This window comes from Cebidichthys violaceus, unplaced genomic scaffold, assembly GCF_023349555.1.
Source record: "Cebidichthys violaceus isolate CVI_PGR_0920_01 unplaced genomic scaffold, fCebVio1.0.p SCAF_16, whole genome shotgun sequence".
Taxonomy (NCBI): Eukaryota; Metazoa; Chordata; class Actinopteri; order Perciformes; family Stichaeidae; genus Cebidichthys; species Cebidichthys violaceus.
Window position 1 is genome coordinate 10,178,570 of NW_027176329.1, and position 23,618 is coordinate 10,202,187.

At 39.7% G+C, this 23,618-nt stretch overlaps 2 protein-coding genes and 1 long non-coding RNA gene across 5 annotated transcripts; 2 read left to right on the plus strand and 1 right to left on the minus strand.

Moving 5' to 3' along the window:
* The first annotated feature begins 50 nt into the window (after positions 1-50).
* On the plus strand, positions 51-3,579 carry LOC137872752 (protein C1orf43 homolog). 3 transcript variants are annotated; one of them, XM_068711162.1, is made up of 7 exons: positions 51-121; positions 1,447-1,548; positions 1,681-1,789; positions 1,910-2,008; positions 2,272-2,438; positions 2,556-2,614; positions 2,811-3,579. In XM_068711162.1, exons 2-7 carry the CDS (start codon positions 1,486-1,488, stop codon positions 3,016-3,018), a joined length of 705 nt encoding a protein of 234 aa, XP_068567263.1. In that variant the 5' UTR covers positions 51-121; positions 1,447-1,485; the 3' UTR covers positions 3,019-3,579. The 3 variants fall into 3 exon arrangements, with proteins under 3 accessions (XP_068567263.1, XP_068567261.1, XP_068567262.1); XM_068711160.1 differs by lacking the exon at positions 51-121 and adding an exon at positions 985-1,344; XM_068711161.1 differs by lacking the exon at positions 51-121 and adding an exon at positions 985-1,344 and having other exon boundaries at positions 1,910-1,958; positions 2,267-2,438.
* A 4-nt stretch (positions 3,580-3,583) lies between these two features.
* On the minus strand, positions 3,584-21,832 carry tuft1b (tuftelin 1b). Its single transcript, XM_068711159.1, has 12 exons — positions 21,623-21,832; positions 9,775-9,852; positions 9,600-9,692; positions 9,391-9,465; positions 9,211-9,276; positions 8,312-8,401; positions 7,392-7,502; positions 6,149-6,372; positions 5,707-5,812; positions 5,316-5,399; positions 4,993-5,087; positions 3,584-4,856 (listed from the first exon to the last, which is right to left on the minus strand). Exons 1-12 carry the CDS (start codon positions 21,677-21,679, stop codon positions 4,784-4,786), a joined length of 1,152 nt encoding a protein of 383 aa, XP_068567260.1. The 5' UTR covers positions 21,680-21,832; the 3' UTR covers positions 3,584-4,783.
* Positions 16,672-21,456, plus strand: LOC137872753 (uncharacterized). The gene is made up of 3 exons (XR_011102888.1): positions 16,672-16,779; positions 19,914-20,012; positions 21,088-21,456. It is a non-coding gene; the product is annotated as an uncharacterized lncRNA (long non-coding RNA).
* Positions 21,833-23,618: the final 1,786 nt, after the last annotated feature.

Below are 23,618 nucleotides of genomic sequence, written 5' to 3' on the forward strand. Positions count from 1 at the left end.
AGATTGCATTTATCAAACACGAATGATATGTATAACATTTCAGTGGGAGCCATGAACTTGACAGTATGAGCTCACTGAAAAGATTCGGAAAGACTCACAAGAGCAAGAGCACAAGAGAAAGGTAAGAAGGTATGCAAACAGATGAAAAACAATATATAATAGGGACAATAAAATGCATAAAAGAAATCACAGAAATGACAATCAAAAGCTGCATACAATACATAATACACAGTACATAACCGTAACTTCACAAAAGACTTTATTAATGAATTGTGCGAATAATTGTGCAACTCTTTGTAGTCATGCTCTGTGTGCTAGATAAATAAATGTATAGGTACAAGCATGAATAATTAATACGATATACATCAAATTAAGTATATATGGATGTTTAGTATATGCAATGTGTTATTTATATACACTGACTATGCCATAATGATACAACAATATGTAATATTGTGATGTAGTATAAAATACAAGAAAATAAGTAATATAAACAAAATAATTCTAGATAAAATATTTTTTGATTTGTTACTACTTCTACTACTACTACGACGAGTACTACTACAACTAGTAATAATATTATTATAATGTAATATACATATATATATATATATATATATATATATATATATATATATATATATATATATATATAATCCTGTAGAAAGTGCTGTTATATTGTTGTAAAGGGCTTGTTTTAATGACAAGAGTTGGGCCACTAATATATGAAAAAATCATAATCCGAAATTATCTTTAATGTTTGTAATCAAATTGTGTACAAAAAGAAACATGGTACACATGGTACAATACAAAACAGATAGCAGTAGGTTTTATGGTCCTGTGACATCTTGGGGCTAAAAAAAGAGCAACACTTCTTAAAAATCTTGTAAGAAATGTTAATTACACTACGTTTGACCTGACTGGCCCGCCTTACACCGTTATTACGGTAATTTGAAGAGTCGCAAATCAGTAGTCGTTGTCGCACTGCTCCCAGCTAGCACAAGCAAACGTTACACTTCTTACTTCATGCATGATGCCGCTGAACACATAGATGAGTATTAGCACTGTTGATGCATAGTTGTTTTTGTAAAAACACATTTTCAAAGCTGATAAACAATTTCTCGTATGTGCAGCAGTGACCATCTTTTCAAGATGGACAACCGACTGTTAGCTACCAAGCTAATGTAACGTTAGTAACATAACATTTAACGCTAGGTTCCTTGTTCGCTCTGTTAGCTAACGTAACCGACCTGTGGATAAACTGTAACGTCCACACGGACAGACAACATGGCAGAATCATTGTCAGGGGTTAATGTTGTTCTGGTTATGGCCTATGGAAGCTTGGTACGTGACGCTACGTTTCTGTTTTAGTTGCTGGCTGATATGTACTCATGTGATGATGCCGACGTTAAAAACCTGTCCCGTCACGTCTGGTCTTGTGTGCAGGTGTTCGTACTGCTGTTTATCTTTGTCAAAAGGCAAATCATGCGTTTCGCAATGAGATCCCGCAGAGGACCCCATGCACCCATTGGCCACAACGCACCAAAGGTAAAGTGGATCTCACTTTTATAAGTTTAATTACCTCTTGTGTTGCCAAAGAATAGTTGACTACCGCATGCCGTAGCTGCCGTTGGAGGGAGAGTTCACGTGTCTGTGTATTTTCTTCTTGAATTGATTTAGGGTTTGAGGGAGGAGATTGACTCCAGACTGTCCCAGGTCCACGAGATCCGCTTCGAACCTCGTCTCCTATCAGAGGAAGACGACAGGCTGAAACAGGAATCACAAATCAGTCAGTCACCTTATTCAGCTCATCTTGTAACCTCCTGAATCTCACGTACACCTAAAGTGCATGTATCTGTCAAAAAATGTGTATTTTATTATGTATTTGTTTTATGTTTGTATTTCACAGGTTGCTACAACTACCTGTACAGAATGAAAGCTCTGGATGCCATCCGGGACTCAGGTGAGAAATCAAACGTGATGCTTGGACTTGCTTCGGATTTTGCAGGTGCATGCGTTGTTCTTATCATCATCTCATCACATAAACTGAGTCTATTATTCTCACACGCATTACTGTTATTCTCTCTCAAAATCACCTCAATGCTTACCTCTCATGGAGGAGCAGCAGTTCAAATAGCTTTTGATCTGCTAGTCTCCAATGTTTTAATAAATGCATTTCTTATGTCATTAGTTTCCAATCTTCCCATGGGAAGTATTGAAGTTTCATCTTTTCTAACCTTCACTTGTGGTTCCTTCCTGTTTGGACCTCAGGGATTCCTCTGCAGGAGATAAGCCGATGTCCCAGTGCGTTCACTGGACGCAACTTCAGGAACTGGCTGCTGGAGTTGCGCAACTCCCACTCTCTGATCAAGAGCAGCCGCAGCCCGCTCATTGACCGCTTACTCGAAGGCTACGACAGCGCTCGCCATGGGACTGGGGTGCTTACGAGTGTTTTTGTGTGTGACTGATGGGTGATGAAAAGAAAATAGGAATATAATGGGTTTAACAGTTGTGTTGCAGCATGTTACTGATTTGACTTTAACCGTTTCTTTCAGGTTTTTGGGGAAGCTGAGTTTCTCGAGTACCAGCAAGCTCTCAATGAACTGGCTGATGTGTAAGTGCTGCTCCACTGGTCCAGACTTGAAACATTGTTGGAGCTAGTGTATGCTTTCACATGCAATCGTTTCTACTACTACTTGCGCTGCTGCTATTTCATTAGATATCCATGAACATTATTATGTGTACTAGTATTATTATATATTTGTGGATTTTTGTAAAGTAACCCCCCCTTTTCTTCTCCCCTCCCTCAGGGTGAAAGCCTATTCCAGCACCACCAGCCTGGACCAGCACCACCAGTCCGCAGCCAAGGACCTGACAGGCTCTCCTGTCCGGAGCACTCCCTCCACCATCCAGGTCACCTACCTGCCCTCCACTGGCCAGCGCAGCAAGAGGCCCAAACACTTTCTGGAGCTCAAAAGTTTCAAGGACAACTACAACACCCTGGAAAGCACCCTGTGAGAGATCGCTGTTACAGCTGACTGTTGCAAAATGTTTGTGTGGACAAACGGCTGTAACAGCCTGCTGGAGAACATAAAGTTGTAACGTACTGTAACTTTGTTTTTCAGTTGAGCTTTAAAATGCACCCACTAATTGAGTTGGGAAAACTTCTCCCCTCAGTAAGGTACACAATTTTTCAGATAATTTCAAAGAAATGTCTCTTTTTATAACAGCTGTTAGAATCTTGCAGTCACAAGGTTTTTTTTCCTCTCATTTCACCCAAGGCCTTAGTTTGTATTTTGGAACAAATTAACATGTCCAGAGGACAAATATGATTGTAGCCCACATGGCAAGGTTTGCATTGACATTTTTGTAAAAATAGCAAAGTTAATGGCAAGTCACCTGGATTTGTTTTTCCAAGTCCAAATGTAAATATGAGTGTTTTGAATTACTGTGTTTGTACAGATGTAAGATATTTATACGGACCATCATAACTTATTTCATTGATATTGTGTGATTTGTATTTATGTGAGGTAGAACTAGAACTCTTTCGTGGTTTGAGATAAAAAGCTTTGCAACCCGCGTCTTCAGTTTCAGTGTCTTTAATATCTCCACTAGGTGGCAGTACAAGGTTACAGAAGTAAAGATGCAACAACAGAGATACAACAAATGAGTCAGATAAACCAGGTGTTTCATTCGATAATAAAATGTGAAATAACAGACTGAACTTCAATGTATCTATCTACAGTGTTCACAGTAAATGGGTAGTTTATAAAAATGTACATCCTCGAGTCCAAGTATTTTACAGAAAAACAGCCATTCAAACAATGTATAACGATGTCAGTAAGTTTGAACCGGTGTTGTCATTAAATATGCAATATTGTAGCACAAATAGGCAGGATATGTAATAAAGGTGTTGAGGCAGCACTTGGCAGCATAGATAAGAAAATAAATATTGCAATCAGCTAGCCTCTATCTCTACAGGTAGCCTCGTATAAGTATTTATCAGCATAGCTAAAAAGAAAAAGGTCTAAATTCTAATATATAAAATAGCATTATCACTGTAATTGTATTTGTACAGAGAAATATATTTAAGTTAAACATAACTCATATTTTAACGATGACATAGCCAACTGCATGCCTGCCTTTGGCAATGCGGTGCGAAGCACAGGAATCTGACCCTGAACCCTGCGGCTGCTTCAGACTGAGGTCAATAGGCCAAGAGGCTGTAGGATGAAGAAGTGCTGAAAACACTCAACACAGTGAGTTATTTGTACATTTGTCTAAATGTGTGTCTAACAGGGACATTAATAAAGAATAGAGCTGTTTCTAATCTCGACCAACCTTTTACATTGAGCTGTTCACACATCTTATTTCTGCATGGGAAAGAAGTGAAGGTGGACAAAAATAAACACAGAGAACTTTACTGAACTCTCGCTACTGCCACTGCATCGTTACGACTTGCTGACAAAGTACATGCTGCACAGATTTGTGTCTTTGTGTATTATGTAAGAAGTTCAGTAAAACTCTTTGCATTGCACAGCTCCTTCCTTGTATCTTTTAAGGGTTCCTCCTAAGGAAGGGATGCAGTAAATGTATCCAGAACAGCCTCAAGAGTAACTATGGAGGTACTAACCAAAGGACCAATGTGCTTTGTCACCATGAGGTCTGTTAAGCCAACTTTTTTTTAAATCACTGCAGATCTACATTTTACATACCGGTGGGTGGTTAAATATATATTTACACTGTATTTTCCATCTGGTCATTCCTTTGGTTGACACTCCGTTCAGGACTTGATCTCGATGACTTTGATGAACGGTAGGGCCTTGTTGGTGTGTGTCGTCGGTGTTATTGTTTTACTGCACAGAACAGGGGAAAAGAATTGAATGTTTTGAGGTTTACGTGGACATTTGAGTTTAGTATGACTGGCGGAGAAGACACCGTGTCAGATGGAAAACAGCGTTCTTAATGTAAATAAGAAAAGAAGCAGCTTACCTGTAAACAATCTCTGGCTTCTTCTCAGTGGATGTCGGGGCCGGAGGCTCCTGGCCTGCCAGGAAGTACTCCAAGTGGTCATGCATTTCTCTGTTCTGCAGACGGAAAGGGGTTAAAGACGTTACATTGTGTGCAAAGAAGTACCATTGCCGTCACAGAGGAGTATTATGAATGTTTCACATGCAGGACAACTTTTCAGCTTTTACTTGGTTGGAAAAGTGTTAAAGCTTTAGCGAAGAAAGGACAACTAAAAACAAATATTATGTACTATATCAAAATGTCAGACAAAAATATATTCAGATTCTAACTACGAGGCTCCTGACCTCAGCCTCCAGGAAAGCCACTCTCTCCTCCAGATCCCTGATGAATCGATCTCTCTCTTGGAGGACAGTCCGGGAGTTCTGCAGCTGTATCATACAAACAAACAAACACAAACAAACAATGAGATATGCTCAGGAGAAACACTTTTCCTACAGGAGCAGATGCGGCATCACTTATTCATGACGAGTGAGTTTTTTGTTTTCGCCACATGTTTGTTCTTGACTTCACTCCTGCACATCAATTACGCTTTATGTGTCCGCCTCCTCAAAATCTAATTTCCTTGTTAATGGCTTCCTGTGCCGTTGTGGGCACCGGAGAGCTCATTATGTGTGTGTGTGTATGTGTCTGTGTGCACCTTGCACTGCTAGTCAACCTGTTTGTGTGCATAAATACCTGTTCGATCATGTGGCGGACTTTCCTCTGCTGACTCTTTAACATGTCGTCAAGGTGATGAATCTTTTCCCTCAGAATGGCCACGTCCTTCTCCAGCTCCTCACACCTGCAAACACACAAATATGTGAGACAAACTCTGTCAAACTAACAGCAAATGGATGAAGTATAAAGCCATACATTAACAAAACTACTGAACAAATTATTTTGACTAGTGGAGGTCATGTTAGTTGTCATGATTTGTATTTTACACCCTGGGAAGCAAGTTGTTAATAAGTAATCAATTTCAAAACTATATTTGGAGATATACTGTCTCATGTTTGAAGATGTATAATGAGGATGAATTCAGGGCATCAAACAGACACTATTATTGCATACAGAGTTTTTTTCCCCTTATTTGTACCAATGTTTGTACTTTGTCTCATCACTTTGTTTCTCTTCTCACCTCTGCTCACTCTCCTCCCCTTTCTCCTTGTCTGCTTTGAGCTGCAGCAGCTCGGCCTCCCCTGCCGCCATCTTGTCTTTGAGGTTGCGGCTCTCGATCGCCATGCTTCCCAGCAGCCTCTGCATCTCCTCCACCTGCTGACCCCTCTCCTCTGACTGCTTCTCGGCCGTCTGCAGCTGCTCAGACTGCTCGGCCAGACGAACACCATACTCGTGCGACTCAGCCTGTTAGGAGAGCCACAGAGTAAGTTTGGGTTTTCCTGTAATTAAGTAGTGGATACCATATTAAAGGCTCTGCACACACAAATAATTACTGTTTTCAATTACTCTGGCTGATTAGACCTCTGTCACATTGTAGTTGTTTGGGGTTAGCCTACAACTACCCGGGTTATCTAAACCACTTTACTTGGAAGTTAAACCAAAAATGAGTGTGGCCATAATCCCTATTTAAAGAGGGACCAACTGTGCGCACATCCAGGCAAAAATACTCAGGTGTAAGTAAAAAAATACTTAACAGCAGAGCACAAAGGAGCTCTGCACACTCTTAGGCTCCATAGGATTTCTCTTTTTCTCTTTGCAAGGCAATGTTCTGATAAACAAGATTCTCCTTAGCCTTTATTATCCCTATTTGCACAACAGTAATGAAAGTTAAACCCAGGAAGCCTATTAATTCAGTTTAGTTTGTTTAAAACCTCTGATTGTCTGACTGATCGTGTTTTCAGATAGCAACGTAGTGGGTTTCCCTGATCCCAGTAATTCAATTTGGGAGTACAATATTTTGTATAGACCTGGTTTGTGTAATTGGAAGTGGTATTTCTTACATGTTGTAATATTTGCTCTGATCTTGTCTGAATCACAACCTAAACATTTTTGCTGATGACTAGCAATACAGCTGAATAAAATGACACGTTAGGGTTGAAACTCTGTAAATGGTTTTAGGTCTCTGCCTGTTGTATTAATAGAATTGTGTTGTTGCCAGTAACTGTAAAGGGGGGTTTTAGTACAAGACCATCAGGATAGTGCTCGACAGATCAGCCTGTGGTTAGTCTGTGTCCCTACATGACCTGGCAGATGAATGTGCTGTAGAGCAAAGACCCAAACAGTGGGGGATCACAGGATGAGGGATGAAATCCACAGATAAGACAAAATAATGAGGGCGATTAAAGGAACAAGGCAGCAGCAGAGGAGTGAGTCATAGCCGCAGACAGGAAGTTGTGTCATGTTACTCGTCTCGTGAGACAGACCTGCAGTCTCTCCCTCTCCTCCTGATGCCTCTTCTCCATCTCCTTCAGCTGTGCGTACAGACGCTTGGTCGCCTCCCTGAGCCTCACACTCTCCTCCTGATTATCCCCGACCTGAGAGTGCAGGCAGACAGAAAGTGACACGCTCAATCAGGCTTAATCTGGCAAACCACTTGAACCCGAGAGCAAGGCTGGCGCTGACAAACAGATAAGAGCGGCTGCTGATAGGCCATTTGCTCTGTGTTTAAAAGGCTGTTTAGCCAACCCTGAGGTAACAAAAGGCATTTAGACAAGAAGCTGGACGCATGTTAGCAGAGATAACTTAACTTACATACTTTTTCCAGACAAAAAAATGCACTCTGCATTGCTGTATAATCTGACAGCACTTAGTGTAAATTGACCCTTGGTTACCTACATGCCACACATACAGGTCACTGGGTATGGATAGCCACAATACCTCCCTGCTCTGACTCTACTGCCCTGGTAGATTATGGTGTCGTGTTACAGGAGATGTTGTGATGTGCCGAGTCTAGAATAATGCATGCGAAATACAATATTGTGTGTGCGTGTATATGTGTGTGTGTGTGTGTGTGTGTGTGTGCGCTATTAGTCAGGATGTAAGTGAGCCCTTCGCTGTGTGTGTGGTAAGTTTTGTTATGAGCTTCAGAGAGTCTGGCACTGTTTGGAGCAGCAGGCAGTTGGATTGTCTGAGTGCGAAACAGCTGGAGGGCCAGACACTTTTTCCATAATGGATGTCATGCCTGTCACTTAAATACACATTTGAAAGCATTTAAACTAGTTTCAGCTGAAATTGGTTTCTGCTATTCCCCGTGGTTTATTCATATTAAACTGATGAATAATCAGATCATAAAAGCAAGCACAGCAAACATCAGTTAGAGAAGGCGGTATTGTTTTTAGCTCACCTGAGCGTCTGACTCAGTGGGAACAGTGTTGCCGTTGGTGACGGCCGGTTTGCTGCTGGGCAGGTTGACTCTGAAGCCATTGGCTGGATACTGAAGAGGAGAGCAGCGGTTGGTTAGTGGAGTTAGGGCTTTATTTCTCCTTTTACTCCCATAATGTACAACTAATGTACAACTACTAGAGTGACCCAGAGAGATCACAGCACTGCAACTTGAAGGAAACATAACAAACTGAGAAACACTACAGTTACTATGATAATGCATCGTATTCTCGTTGTGTCTACGATTAGTCGCACAGTCGATGAGTTGCTGATGCTATTCAAGGGCTCCTGGTGTTGCTCTGCTAAAAGCACGAGACTTGTGGTGTCCAGGCTTCTACTTTGTTGAGGATTTTATTGATGCTTCTTTGTCCTGACTTGTTCTATTTATTTCGCAATTTTTGCTCGTCTTTGCTTTAAATATTTGAATGTGAAAGTAAAGCACTTCATCACAATGATTTAACTAATGTAAGAAATAAATGACAGATTAATAAATGTGAAAATAATCTTTAGCTAATAAGTTGCAGGCCTAACTGAGTTCATTTTACGGCAGCTAAGAGAGCAACACACTTAAGCAACAACTTAAGCAACATATACACAAAACACAAACAAAGGACAAAAATATGTCCGCCGCTTTTGTCAGGAGAGACTTCAGAGATTTGATCCACATGGATATAAGGCAACCAATACGATTGCAGTATTCTGACAGCACCGGAAAAGTGTGTTAAACATCATTCATGTCCACCACTTTGACAAGACATATACTACACCTTTGCTTTTTGTTCATTGACCGAACAATCTTTCGTCTAAATGTTTTGGCACATTCCTCAAAACGTCTTTATGTTTGATGCAGACGGTGTGTACCTTGTTGTTGTTAACGTTCTGCCTGGCGGCCATCTGCTCTCTCAGAGTCTTCAGACAGTACCTCACCTAGAAACAAAAACACAAAACAAAAATTGTTCTGTGCCGAAACGATTCCTATGCTCTTCCCCTTATTCAACTCGGAGACACACATGCTGCAGTGTTCTCCAGTCGCACACTTACCTCCTGAATCTGCGACACCTCATCCGTCATCATTTTGACCCTCTCCGCTGCCTCTGGACGGGGTTCGAGATAAACCTGGAAACCACAAAGACGGGAGTGTGTTGGATAAAACGGGTGAGCACACAAATACTTAAAAAAAGCATAGATAGGTGGACTGGCTCTCACATGCATACAACTATAGAAACAAACACCAAAACAAGCTCACATACCTTAATGACTTCAATTTGTTCTTCTGTGGGAGTGATTCGTGTTTCTTCCTGCTCCACTGGTTTCTGTGGCAGCACTACTGCAATGCTGCTCTCCTATATTCAGTAAAAAAAAAGTTGTACTTTCGTTCATTCAGTAAACAGCACAACCAAACTGTTTTCCTCTTTGATTTTGTACCTTGTTGCTGTGCCGCTCCGAGGTGCAGCCTGACTGATCCTGATCTTGTAGAGTGAGTCCAAGCCGCCTGCATTGGACCTGAAATGAAAGATGAGGGCATAACAGAAACTAGATGACTAAATGGAGCTGTGGGGATTTTGAGAGAAACAACCAATGAAGAGAAAGGAGAGAGGTTTAAAATGAATGTCATCAGGGAGAAAGAGGGTGGAGCAGAGAAAGAAAAGCGTTCTTTTTGTCATAACGCTTCCCCATACTGAAGTTCCTCTGTGGATGCCACACTGTTTGACTACAAAGCCTAGCAACCGACACAGAGGAGACATTTCCATTGCATCCTCCGAGGGGGAAAGCCTGGTGGTTATGACCAAATAGTCTGGTCTACTCACTGGAGAAAATGAAACCAGTCCGGTCCAGTAAGGGCCAAAAATACCAACACTAAAAACAGCGTGAGTGGTGAGTCACTCTCTATTCAACTTTAAAATAAAAACAGATCATGTGAGAATTGTCTCATACATGCTTTTTTTAAGTATTAATATAAAATAGCAACGACATACTCACTAGTTTGTGTTCATCCCCACAGGATTGGGTGATTATTCTGTTTTCAATGGAGTTTATAGCTTCTTTATTTGTTAAACATAAGCTGTTTTGAATGAGGCCCCAGCTTCTCCTGTTGCCTTAATTAGTGACACATAGTTATATTCCTAATACAATGGAGACACCCCTGATAGTAAATGTAGGCTTTCACTGGAGGTGCATGTTGTTCTATGTTAATCATAGCTATTTAGATGAAGATCCCATCAAAATCCAGAACTTCATTTATCTAGAGTGTTTAAGATCATCCAATGCAAACGGCCTGATGCACACATTAACACAGTACATAACTTTTCAACACGTAAAATGTTCTTGAACTGTGACACAAAACATGTTATTCAGATTTTATGTTTCAGTGACAAACAAATAATCCAGTAGACAGTGAATAAATTACACAACAGGATGGGAAGCGGAAAAAAAATGTGCAGCGTATCTCACTTTAAAAACTGAAATGACAATTGACATCAGTTAACAGTCAAATTAAAGCCCTTAAACTTTCCCTAAAGCAAATACTTGCTTTAACAATACTTAATCCTCCTCGGCAACACCCATTTAAGTAAGTGGAGGTATGGCTCCACACACATTGTGTTGCTTTTCCTCTGAATGTGCAAAGAAAACAAACCATTTGGCTTTTTGACTAAATAATTCCAGTTTAGCTGGAGGATAAAAGTCCAGGTACAGCAGAGTTATGTAACATAGCTGAGTGTTATCTTATCACCAACTCATGCTTAAGCCTGGCCTCTATGTGTGATGTGTTTGTATGTATGCATGCATGTGTATGTACATGCTCATATGTACTGTATGTGTAGCTTATATGGGACCTGCTGTAGCTGTTATGTGCCACCATACAGTGTTTAAGGTCATTACAGAACTATAAAAACTCTTAGGCTATTCCACTTTGTGGTGCTGCGGTGGGTGCTATCATCATCAACATCAGTGGCCATAGTTCAACTTTGTGTGGGCGTCAGCTACAGAGTAAATTAGATAGCAATCAGATCAAATGGCCCATAATCTTCTAGCCAAAAGCAAAGAAGAAACACAAACAAAATGTCCTGTCGATGATTGTACTGTGATTCCTTTGTTGATTTCATCATAAATCTTAGTCTAAAAGACTAAAATATAGAAATAGGAAAGAATACTAGATAGGAGAGGTTTTTTTAAGTCGTTTTTTTGCTTCTGTAGAATACAGCTGCACTCATTGATGTCACACTAGTGGAAACTGAAGCTTCGCTCACAAAAATGTGTTTTCCAGAACTAGCTATTTTTACAAGTTTCACACACATAAAAAGTAAGCGCAACAGATGCTGCCTCCCTGTCTTAAATCCAGCTCAAGGAATCTTCTTTGTCTCATCAATTTCACCTGTGTAATTATTTGCATGAATTCATTCCCTTGAAGTTCTTGCTCTGAAACATCCCATGTTTTAATGTTGTCTTGCTTGGTTGATGTCACTCAGTACTGTCATACGGCACAGTGATTCAGCTCACACAGTGCACACCATCATAAAGCCGCTTTACACACCTGCAATTGCCGCATGTGAGAATGACACCTGTGATTTAAGTGCAGGGATGATAAAGAGGCACTGACACGTACTCTACATACCGCAGTCTATCTTTAAGTGTGAAGGCAGCGCTGCAATAATACCTTCAGTAGTGACACCTCAACCTGACTATGAGAATGTTCAAAGTATTCCAACCGGAATAATACATTTTGCAAAGTTTAGATTTTGTTTCATGCTCGATAGCTTGTACCACCAGACAGCAAACTTCATTCATTCGATCACTCCTTTCCTGGGAAAAGCCCTTCACTGTATCTGGCTTCCAAGTAACTCCATCCAGCAGTCATGCGCACACACATTAAGTACCAGTAAGTGGTTGAATGTTACAGCTCTATGTGACAACTTGGCAACATGGCAACACCCTGCTCAGAGACCCCGAATGTATAACTGCAGTCCGATACACTTTTGTTGATATGAGGCAATCAACAATCATGTGATGCCTCTTGCCTGCAGATCATGATAAGATCGCGAAAAATGGGCAGAATGGCACCACTGTTGTATTTATCATCTCTGTTCAATAAAAGTAGAATGCATTGTAACATCCTGTAGGATTCAAGTTACTTTTGTTGTGTGTGTGTGTGTCTGTGTTTGTGTGTGTGTGTGTGTGTGTGTGTGTGTGTGTGTGTGTGTGTGTGTAAGTTTTATATCTCAATATGAAATATCTAACAGAGGATTGTTGTTTGCAGGATTCCTGTAGAACGTAGCTTTTTATTGTTGTGTGTGTGTCACTGGTCATGGCTGGAAACAATTTATGGTTTTAGAGTGTGTGTGTGAACATGCCTGCCATAAGTCATGTCAACACACATACAGTAACGTATGGCTTAAGGCCAAAGAAGACACATCACATGTGGCTAACACATGTGGCTACTTACGTAAGCGACCGGTTTGCTGCTTTGCATGCAAATGGTTTCGCACGAAAGGCAGATTTTTGTGTGTTGTTGCAACGCCTGAAAACCATCAGAGTCAAGGTAGTGACAGGCAGGCCAACATTTCATTCTGTGATCAAAGGGAGCGACAGCTTGAGGGCTTTCTACAGAGGATCGCGGCACAAACACACACTGGGAGCTGGTTACTGTACACAGAAACATAGCGTCCTGCTCCTCACCACACGCTTCTTGTTTCTTTGGAGAACACTCCATTGACACGTTTCTGGCAAGTGCCCGACACTCATCCACAGAGCTTCAAAGTAAGCACATCTGAAGAATAGTTTACAGATAATAATCATCTTTTTCATAAAAGTACATTCTAGGCAGATCAGGGGTATATTTTGGTTCTCAGAATGCAAATTAATCTTTAATAGTGCCAACTCTTGTGTCAAGCTTTTTCATGTGCTGTACTGAATGCCTATGAGGAGTTTCCTCTTTCACTAAAGAAAATCCTGCAACAGCAGCGTGTTTCAGACAAACAAAAGAAATACTGGAAACTGCAGACTACAATGCTGCCAGTATAAGATCATATTGTGGTGGCGCAGACACCGAGCGCTGAGCGTCAAGCCAATCTCTGCTTATTAAACATTGTCACCACATTTCAGAAAAACAAGAGTCTTATGGATTATTACCTCAAAATCCTTTATTGTTCACGCTGCAGTCCAAAAAATATTGCAGAGGTAAACTGCACAGCACCATAACAACAGTCCAAACCAATACAAATGTACTGCTCCTACAAAGTGTGCTCATTAGGTGTCATTATGGAATGTGCATGTCGTCATGTTCCAAGGTAGAACATTGAATCAGCCTGTCCAACAATTAACATAATTAGCAACTGTTAGCTGTTAAGTCCTGACTTCATAGCTCCTACGTTCATGTATTGACAAGAAAAACAGACTTGCGTCAGCAAATGTGCGCGATGAGGAATATGAGGGTGTTTTTGTAAGTAGACAGGTTATGCTTTATAAATAAATATATTATTATTATGCTGAATACATCTTACACTTTGTACTAACCACTAGGCTCAGGGCTCAGGCTCAGGGAATGCTTCATTTTCATTCGTTTGTAATTTCTGGGAAGAGTAACCTCAAATTAATTTACAAACACAGAGAAAACAAAAGCTGCGAGGTTAAATTGTATCCCTGTGATTTCCATATCTCTTATAGGACACAAGCGTGTACATATTAACTCATTTCATAATACAATCAACTTTCAGGTTACATGCACTAACTAATGATAATTGCTTTAGAGATGATATCAGTGATGTAAACTGAGGTGTTCAGCTGTTGTTTTATTACAGTTGATTGATTCTCCCTCCGAACTATACATTTTCGTTATCAGATTTCCATGAATCAAATGATAAAGATCAAAAGACAAAAACAAGTCTTCCAAACACTGAGCAAAAATATTTCCACTGGGAAAACTATGCAACATCAAATTAATTTATCACAAAATAACCTTTTGCACTGCTATTGCACTGCTATTTTCTACAGTAATATTGTTTCCACGCAGACCCAAATAACCCAAACTGTTTCTGTATTTAATGTACTGTAGGTAATGAATTTGGTCAAAACGACGAGACAGTTATGATGAGTCAGTTTTATCATAACATTTGTGTTCTGTGCTGCCAGTAACCGCCACAACCAACATTTGTCTTTAAACAGTAGGTATGGTGGTCAAAACAGCTTTGCATTATTTAACAGATCCCTGCAAGCCTCTAAAAGTGTGTCGACATACTAGAGTGAAACGACATAAGAGAGAAAAACAATGCAACAGGCGCAAATTAAGTGTTCAAAAAAGCTATCAGGTAAGTTATCTGCCACTGGATCATTTCTCAGGTCAGCTCTTTAGCTGAGCGGCAGCAAGCCCTGAGGGAGGGAGAGTTTGTTTTCTGTCTCTGGTGTCCTGCTTCTGTTCTGTGAGATAAGGAGGACCGCGCAGTGCTATAGCTACACATGTTTTACTCCTCTCTAACTTATATTTAAGGAATTCAAAGTAAAGTGCAATAAGGCTGCACCTAACTATTATTTCCATTGTCAGTTCATTTGCAGATTGTTTTCTTGATAAACTGATGAATGGTTTCGTCAATAAAATGCCAGAAATGGTGAAAAATGCCCATAAAATGTCTTATTTTTTCCTCAACCAACAGTCCCAAATGCAGAGATGTTCAGTTTACTACCACATAAAAGAAAAGAAAGGACTGCAAATGCAAATCCTCAAAATTGAGAGGCTGAAACTGGGTCATGTTTGCCATTTTGCTAGAAATGACTTGAACAATTAATCTATTCAGCAAAATATGACAATTAATGTCATATTTATTGACTTAAATGATCAACTAATAGTAAAAAAAATAGTTAAATAGATTATGCATAATAAAAGAACAGGGTAGCACAGAGTAGAGCACACAATGTGTTTGAAAGTAGAGCAGAGCAGAGCAGACTTGAAGAGCAGAGTGAAGTGGATTAGAGGAGATAATATCTCTGACACATCTTTGTGCCACAACAATTCAGGCACAAACCCCCCCCCCCAAAAAAACCTGCAGCTCATCCATACTGCATTGGACCTGCAGCTAATATGAAAACAGTCAGTTACACATCCGTCCAACGTGACTCATGTTTACCGAATTGGAGTGTCTGGGCTACAAGAACATCCTCATACCAGTCAGTGACCTCCCACAATCAATACAAGAACATCCAATCCCAGTTATCGAGCCACAAGCTCCTCCATGACTGCTAGATCATTGCTGTGCTCAGCTGTACTACATGCTGACTGATACTGAAGAACACACAACAAATCAACCGGACATAGCTAGAAATCTACGTACTAAATCTTTTCTAACAAACTGAGAAAGTAGAACGGTGGATCATTATTTGCACCAACACTTGCACCAACACCAGTATCTACATTCCTTTCCCAAGTGCCAACAGAGATCACAGCAAAGCGTGAAATCCATCCATCTCTGAGTGCAGTCAAAACACAGTACTTTAATTACCGAGCAACACGCTATGATAAGAAAAACCATAAAACACTTTAAACATGGTAACTTGCTGATATCAGCGAATCCCGCTCCGAACCATCACACATCGCACATGTTAGTTATAAACTCCTCCCTTCTGAATAATACCAATGGTATGTGTCACCAATACAACAAAACTGAGTCACTCTTGAACAGTAACTGACAAATGGGAAGTGACTCCAAAAAGTTTAAAAGTTGCATTTTGTCTTGACAAACTCCATGGCAACGTTTGCATTCAGATGGTCTGTGTCAAATAAAAATGAATTGAAGATGAACCCACTAATTCAGATGGATATTTGATACTTAAAAATATATATAAAAAGAGACATAGTGCCTTGCATGATGTATACATCATGCTAATCAAATAAACGGGTAAACTAATGTCTCTTATGTATATGACATTTCTAAGTATCTCTTTGGGCTGATTTAATCTGTGAGTGGGAAACTAGCCCTTCATTTTTTAGTATGACAACTCCACAACAAAGACATGAATCATAAAAGCAAACACTGTAACGAAGCAGACAAAACTACACCCGCATGTACCATCATGCACTTCACCCTGTACGAACCCAAAATGCATACCCTTTACTTTAAGCCTCTGATATCTACCTGGGCAGACGAAGCTGTCGGGGACTCTTCCCAATGATGTTCAGGCAGCTGTGATCCAGACCGTCTCTGTCTTTGTGACTAAGAGCGTGGGAAGCCCCGGCCGTCTTGCCTTACATGGCTGGGTGAGGCTCCGCCAGCTGCCCAACCCTTTTTTCCCTCCAGATTGTTCTCCAGTCAGACAGCTTCAGTGCCAGTCCAAAGAGGCACATGGTTGCTAGCCTCCCCTGCAGGACTGCAATGCCAAATGCACAATGGAAAGAACGAAGGGAACATTTGTCTGATTGGATAATAAACCGTCCGGAGCAAAGAGGTTTGTTGACGGTGAATCTAAACTGCATGACAGTTTGAAAGCCATCTTTATAGTTTGATAATCAGACTGAACTGACTTTTCTTTTTTTATTCAGAGGTCTGGAACTAGGCTTTTATCTTTATTAAATAGTCAATGGATAAATGAGTGACTAGGTTAAACTATCATACTTAAGTGTAGCCTAAATGTATGCAAATATACACTGATATATAACTTAGTCGGATAAGTGACCAATAGATAAAACGATGGGCTGAAGATGCCTTCATTTATCTGGTACATGGTGACAGTGGTATGTAGCAGCACTGTGAGGAATGTGTGGTGCGAGTTATATAAGAGAGATTAATGAAGTGTCTTTATACAGTCACTGGCACGTTGAGTGTGTGCAGTGTAAACAAAACTGTGCAAACAAAAGCCAAATGCCACAGTCCAAATATGTTCATGCTTGCGTGTGTACATCCATGTGTCTCTGACTACCTGTAAGAGTCACATTGAACTTAAACGTTGAACTTCAAGCATTGTAAAGGTCCTAAATCTAATGTTTTAAAGTGTTAAAGAGCTGCAACTAAATCATTCTCAAAATATTCAAATATCAATCTATTGTTTCGTCTAGAGCCGTAACTATTAGTAACTAATCGAATAGTCGATAGAAAGAAAATCATCTAGCAACTATTTGGATATTCATTCTACCAAATTAAAAACATTTTAAGGAAAAAATACCCTAATTTTCTGGTTTCAGCTTCTCAAATGTCCATATGGGTTCCTTAGTCTTTCATGATAGTAAACTGAATATCTTTGTGTTTTGGACTGTTGGTTTGACAATACAAGACATTTGAAGAGGTGACTTTTTGAAATCGTGGTGGGAATTTTTCACCATATTCTGACATTGTATATAGACCAAACCATTTTTCGATCAAAAAAGAACTACCAAAATTATTGTTCATTAAGTTGACTTATAGTTTCATCACTAGCGTATTATATTCTTAATGTATGACCTTATGTCTCACATACAGTGTACCTTACATTTTGGTATTTTGTATGCTTCTTTACACAAAGAGCAGACTTTCAGTCCTAAATCCTGGCTCCCTTGTCTTGAAGTCAAGGGGTTTTGATGACTGAAATAAGGTCTGTGGTTAAAATGAGCTTAAGAGAATATAATGTTGTGTTCTAGGATATAAAATACATCAGTAGATACCCCTCCTTGAAAATGTTGAAGATTTTATGCATCTTAAAAAAACGCGGTTGCTAACAAGTGGCTAAGTGAGGCTACATCCATACTACTCCGTTTACGTTTGGAAACAAAGTTTTCAAATGAAAACGATCTCAGTCCACACAGCGTTTCAGTCATCATTTTCGAAATGATCTCCGTCTAGACTACATGCCTGAAAACGAATATCACGTGACTCTTCACGTACACTGGGCACGCGCCGATGTAAACAGGAAGTAGATTGTCGTATTTTGTAACTTAGCAACCAGAGTAATAAAGTAGCCTTTAATGATCTTAAGTACGTGTTTGATACTTACCAGTCCGGCCCGAGCGCCCCCACCGGCGGGGGCGGAGCAGGCATCCAAAAATGAATCCACTCATAACGTGCACTAACGAATATAATGATGCCCCATACCTGCTCACACTGCAGCTCCTGCGCTACAAAGTCATCTCAGCTGTTTGTACACACTCCAAACACAACATATGACAAAGCTACGTATAATACCAAGTAACACAATCGATATAGCGCCCCCTAGGCAGTCCCACTCGCCACATTTATGCCAATAACGTTTTGAAAAAGTAATTCAATGCTAACACCCGTTAGCTCTGGAGATCGCTAGCGACCAGACGGTCGCAGCCATTTTGTCACATTCCACTACGACACAGCCTCGCAGTTTTACTTACAAAACAAAACTGTTTCCTCCGCAGACATGCAGACTTTAACTGGACAACAGCTGCTAGTAAAGACAATAAGGTCAGCAATGCCTGTAATCTGTAAATTAACTTGGTAGTCGATCGCGGGTGTCTATGTCATCGTTTCCAAACGTATGCGTTTACGTCCGTCCAAACGAATACGCTACCCGGAGCTTCCAAACGTATCCGTCTTCGGGAGCGTTTCTAAAGTCCTCCGTTTTAGGTGCTCGAAAACGTCAGCGTAGTGTGGACGCTCAGTGTAAACGTAGCAAAAACATATGCGTTTTCAAATAGAAACGGAGTAGTGTGGATGTAGTCTGAGACAAAAAAATTACATCACACCAACTAGTCCACCGTTCCAGCCTCATTGTATAAACTCACACTCACGTGTCTGTGGTGTAGTTTGTATTCACTCTTCAAGAATCATAAAAGTGGTGTTCATTTGGGAACATTGTCTTGCTAAACAAAACATATATAAGTATCGTAAACCTGTGTTTGCCACAGAGCTTTTTTTCCGCAATAGTCCAAAATCCAAAGGACAAATCCCATTGGCTTTTTGTCAAGAAAACCAGTGCGATACTAACTGCCAGGGTTGGCCTACAAAAATGCGTCAGCACTCTATTTGTATATATTTAATAGTTGTTTATCCTTTTGTTGATATGTGAGAAGTGCAAACATGCCATTTGACAATGTCAGTGTCACACACAAAAGGCTCAGACTAGATCTTTCTTATGCAGCTATGTAAGTAAACCCTGGAGTTAACAAAAACCCACAACAATCCAGCTGAGCTATTTCAATAACCTTGTCATTGTAGCTCTTCCCAGCGTGTTCTCACGCTATGAGAGAACACACATTAACTTCAATGTAATTTGTCAAGATCCGGAAAAAATGTATTTAACTCCTAAATGTGCGTAAGTGGGATGAAATAGGTTTCCCAGTGGAAATCGTGGTTAGCAGAGCTTCAAGCAAACAAAGTCAAAGTTGATGTTTACAGATCACGCGACTCAAGACAAGAACAAAATGCTTCTTAGCCACCTCCGACAGAGTGTCATTGCTTTGTAAAAGGACCAGTGAACTGAAGTCAAGTTAATTTGTATTGAGTCATTAATCACTAACTTGCATTCACTTACAGCCAATGAAATGAAATAAAAAGCCTACTCGAATCATTTTTTTTTGCATTTTTGTTTTGTTGAAGCACATTCAGAGCCCATCAAAGCTGGAAAATGTGTTTTTATTTTAGGCACGACTATGTCTCCTCTTCCTGCCAGATCTCTGTAGAAACAAAGCATCTGTCCATTCATGCCAACATCCTGGTTCTGAATCATGTGCCATTGTGACGGTACGTAACACCTATTGACTCAATGGCTTAGTGCTATGAATTACTTCAACACAATAAAAAGTAATGTTTCACCTTTCATTTGACAATTCTTATTCATGCTACTTGGTAAATATCCATTACACTTTGGTATTGACAAGGAAGTGTATGATGAAAAGTTAACACTGTGCAACAAACTGTGAAAAAGCAGGTTTGGCACTTCCTGGACCACATGTCACAGAGTCATAATACATAATGACATGAGATTGGTCAAAGAAAAAAAAACATTCTTGGACTGCCAATGAATAGAGGATATTTCTATTAAACTACCCGGAGAACAAGTCTTGGCACTTCCGTAATGAGTTCTTTGGAACTCCTGTCATGGAATCCTCTGAAAATTCTACAATCCAGAACATCAAGTAAATGTATTCTAAACTGAACCTTAACAAAAGGATTAACTTAATAATGTTCTGGGATGGCATACAAAAAATACAATTATTTTCAAGCCATTAAAACATGTCTGGAGGGTATAATTATTTAATTTACTTCTAACAACGTTTGAAGTAGAGAGTTATACTTCACTTGTTTCGACATATCGATTCATTCTCATATAAAGTTACATTAGGCTATGCAGTGAAAGAGCAGGCACTACGGTATACTGGTTTTTCCTTTCTGAGCACACACAATAAAATACAGGCTCCACACAGATTCTTCAAAGGCACAGAGTGGGTTAATGTTCCAGTGTAAGTACCATGTACACAGTGACACAGAAACAGTCACTCTGTGGGAAAAGTCAATGATAAGTGACACTCAACTTATGCAACAAGTATAGTCAAGCAGTCCCACATGCTATTTTGTAATGATAGATAACAAGAGGTGTTTGTTTTAGGACACACAATCAAATCCAGCGCCCATGGCATTACTTGTGTCTCTGTCAGAGGATAAAGTATATCAAGTAATTCACTTGCCTTTTAAATTGCAGTCATTTGATTTAAATATCACCACACCTTCAGGCATTAAATGATTAAATGATGTCACAGTGTACAATTAATACCATCAGAATGACATGCTCAAGCTCTAGGCTCCTGTCTGTCTACAGAGTAAAACTTAAAAACACTTAAGTTTGTAATGCCAAAGAAGAAGAAGAAGAAGAAGAAGAAGAAGAAGAAGAAGAAGAAGAAGAAGAAAGGTGTGTTGGATATGATTCAAACTCTTAGAAAAATAAAATCAAAAGCACATTTTGCTTTCATATGAGACAATGTATTCAGACATCATGTGTTTGGTAAAAAGATCATTCCTGCTTTTCAAATATCTTACAGGGACCATACACATTTATTTATTTAATTATTTATTTCATATGTTATTTTTCTGTGCAGTTTCACTTAGCCTTACCTCTGCTCAAAACATTCTGTAAACTAGGACAGTCAGTTAGCGAACATTAGCCCGTCTATGGCTGTGCGTTGTAATAAAGTGAATTACGTTAGGCCAGCAGTAATACAGGGAACATAAATTGGGATTGAGTAACCAGAAACGTATTTTTGACGACCACAGACACATTTAAGTTAAGTTAAATCGGACAGTGATTCAACTGTCTCTTTCATTAAACATTTAAGACAGTTGTATGCATTACTCACGTTAGCTTTGTTGTCCTCTTCTCCATTTCCCTCACTCCGCCTCACGCCGCCGCTCATCTTGTCAGTGGAAAGACGAACCCACACATAACAGTGAAGAAGAAATTATAGCCGTGGAGAGTTTCCTTTCTTTCCTATCAGTCAGGGTTTAAAACTTTACATGTCGTCCTCTTCGCAAAAACTGTTGTCAGAACTTTCAGCAAAGAGTGAAGAGACACCTGGCGTCTGTCCCGCTGCGTTCTCTGTCTGTGCAGGACAGGTAGTGAACGCTGCAGGTCTTAAACATGCCTGCAACTCATTTACATGGAATGCACTGAATCATAATTCAGAATGTAGGAAGCAGAAAGCCTGTCAGCACTTTTTCTTTCACTGGCTTAGATTTTGATCTTTTTTACTTTAAACATTTTAATAATTAGTAATCATTCTTTAGTCATTTTCTTATCTTGTATCTGTTCTGTTCATATACAAAACATTTATGCACACTCAAGGTTAAAGAAGGCTACTTTATAGCTGTAACTTATGGATTGAGGCTAGTAGTTTTTGTTTGTTTGTTTGTTTTTTCTCTCACTATATTTGTACTCCGTTCCTATACCCACCTCCACCCTGAGCTGCTAAAATGCTAAATTTCAGAGCTGGGGATCAATTTAATGCAACCTCATGTGGTCTTAATATCTTCTCTTATCTGATCTAATTGTTTATAATATTGTATTACTTAATTCAATGTGGATAGTTCATATTAAAACATTTATTTTGGTCCACACATAGCATAGACAGTGGACCAAAAAAAGCTAGCTTTACATATTTGTTGTTGCCTAGAATGAATCCTAAAATGCTTCATATTGATAACACGCTCAGTCATGTATACTATAAATTAAAGGCAGAGAGTGAGATGAATGAATCCAAATCAAACATTCATATTTATCTTGTGGATCTATAGGGATGTAATGACTGATACACTCAAATAAACTGTGTCTGACCTCAGAGAAGTTGATGACGCCTCCATGCGGCAGACATCTGGTGTGAGTGCTGCTGAAAAACAGCATTCTGTCCTCAGTAACCTGCCTGATCTTCTTCCAGATTGATTCCATATGCTGTCTCTCCTCATCTGTCTTGAGTCAACAAATTCTGTTCAACCTCTCCCCAATTTCCAAGCAACATCTCTGTCAGCACCAGGAATCTGCAGTAGCTGTGATCTGCCTCCCATGTGCTGCAGCTAATTCAGTGCCAGAGCTGCAAATAGGATGTAGTCCTGTTTAATAACAGTCCGGTTACATGTCAAACGGCACTGTTGCCACTTACACTTGCTTACTATCCTGTTAGGCCTATGGATGAACTCATTTGCCTTCGGTGGCATATGACTTGAAATATTTTTGGGGCATCTTTGACACATCAACCCAGAGAAAGTGTCCTACTTTCAGCATTTGACAATGTTGCTGACAGAGTGAGAACGTCCTGATCTTTGTTGAATAATGGATCAAACCAGTGAGGAAAAAAGTAGTGCACTAAACAGAGTTTTGATATATAGCAAATATGTAATAAGTTTACAATGTTTGATGATTTTATTTAACACATTTAATCAACAGTAATCCATCGATATGTTATGAGCATAGATTCAAGCCGACACATGTCTGTTTAACTTCACATGGTGAAGTGACGACAGACTGTAGTTTCCTGTTGTTACTTGCTTTATAGTTTTAGACAGGTGTGGCATAAAAGGAAATGAAAGTTCATTGATTTTGAAAGACCAGAATCTGTTTTACATCATGTAATTATGTTTTAAATCTTGGTTTCAGACACAACTTCTATTATTTTAGGAGCTATGACACCCAAACAAAAGTATTCACTTTGTACACATCAATGAAATTCAATAACCTGCAGTAAATATAGCACATCTGCATTGTGTGAGGCACCTATTGGGTTGAATAGACTACTGGCAAGAATGACACAAACTCAATAGGCAGTTTATTTTGAAAAGCCCAGCCCAAAGTAAACATGCACT

What these genes read in the sequence shown, in the direction of transcription:
- LOC137872752 (XM_068711160.1), top strand. Translation starts at nt 1,288, where the DNA reads ATGGCAGAATCATTGTCAGGGGTTAATGTTGTTCTGGTTATGGCCTAT. An exon ending in TTATGGCCTATGGAAGCTTG is followed by an intron (nt 1,345 to 1,446) that starts GTACGTGACGCT and finishes TCTTGTGTGCAG; the next exon opens with GTGTTCGTACTGCTGTTTAT. An exon ending in ACTTGCTTCGGATTTTGCAG is followed by an intron (nt 2,009 to 2,271) that starts GTGCATGCGTTG and finishes TTTGGACCTCAG; the next exon opens with GGATTCCTCTGCAGGAGATA.
- tuft1b (XM_068711159.1), bottom strand. Translation starts at nt 21,679, where the DNA reads ATGAGCGGCGGCGTGAGGCGGAGTGAGGGAAATGGAGAAGAGGACAAC. An exon ending in AACAAATTGAAGTCATTAAG is followed by an intron (nt 9,466 to 9,599) that starts GTATGTGAGCTT and finishes TGTGGTTTCCAG; the next exon opens with GTTTATCTCGAACCCCGTCC. An exon ending in AGGAGAGGGAGAGACTGCAG is followed by an intron (nt 6,373 to 7,391) that starts GTCTGTCTCACG and finishes CTCTCCTAACAG; the next exon opens with GCTGAGTCGCACGAGTATGG.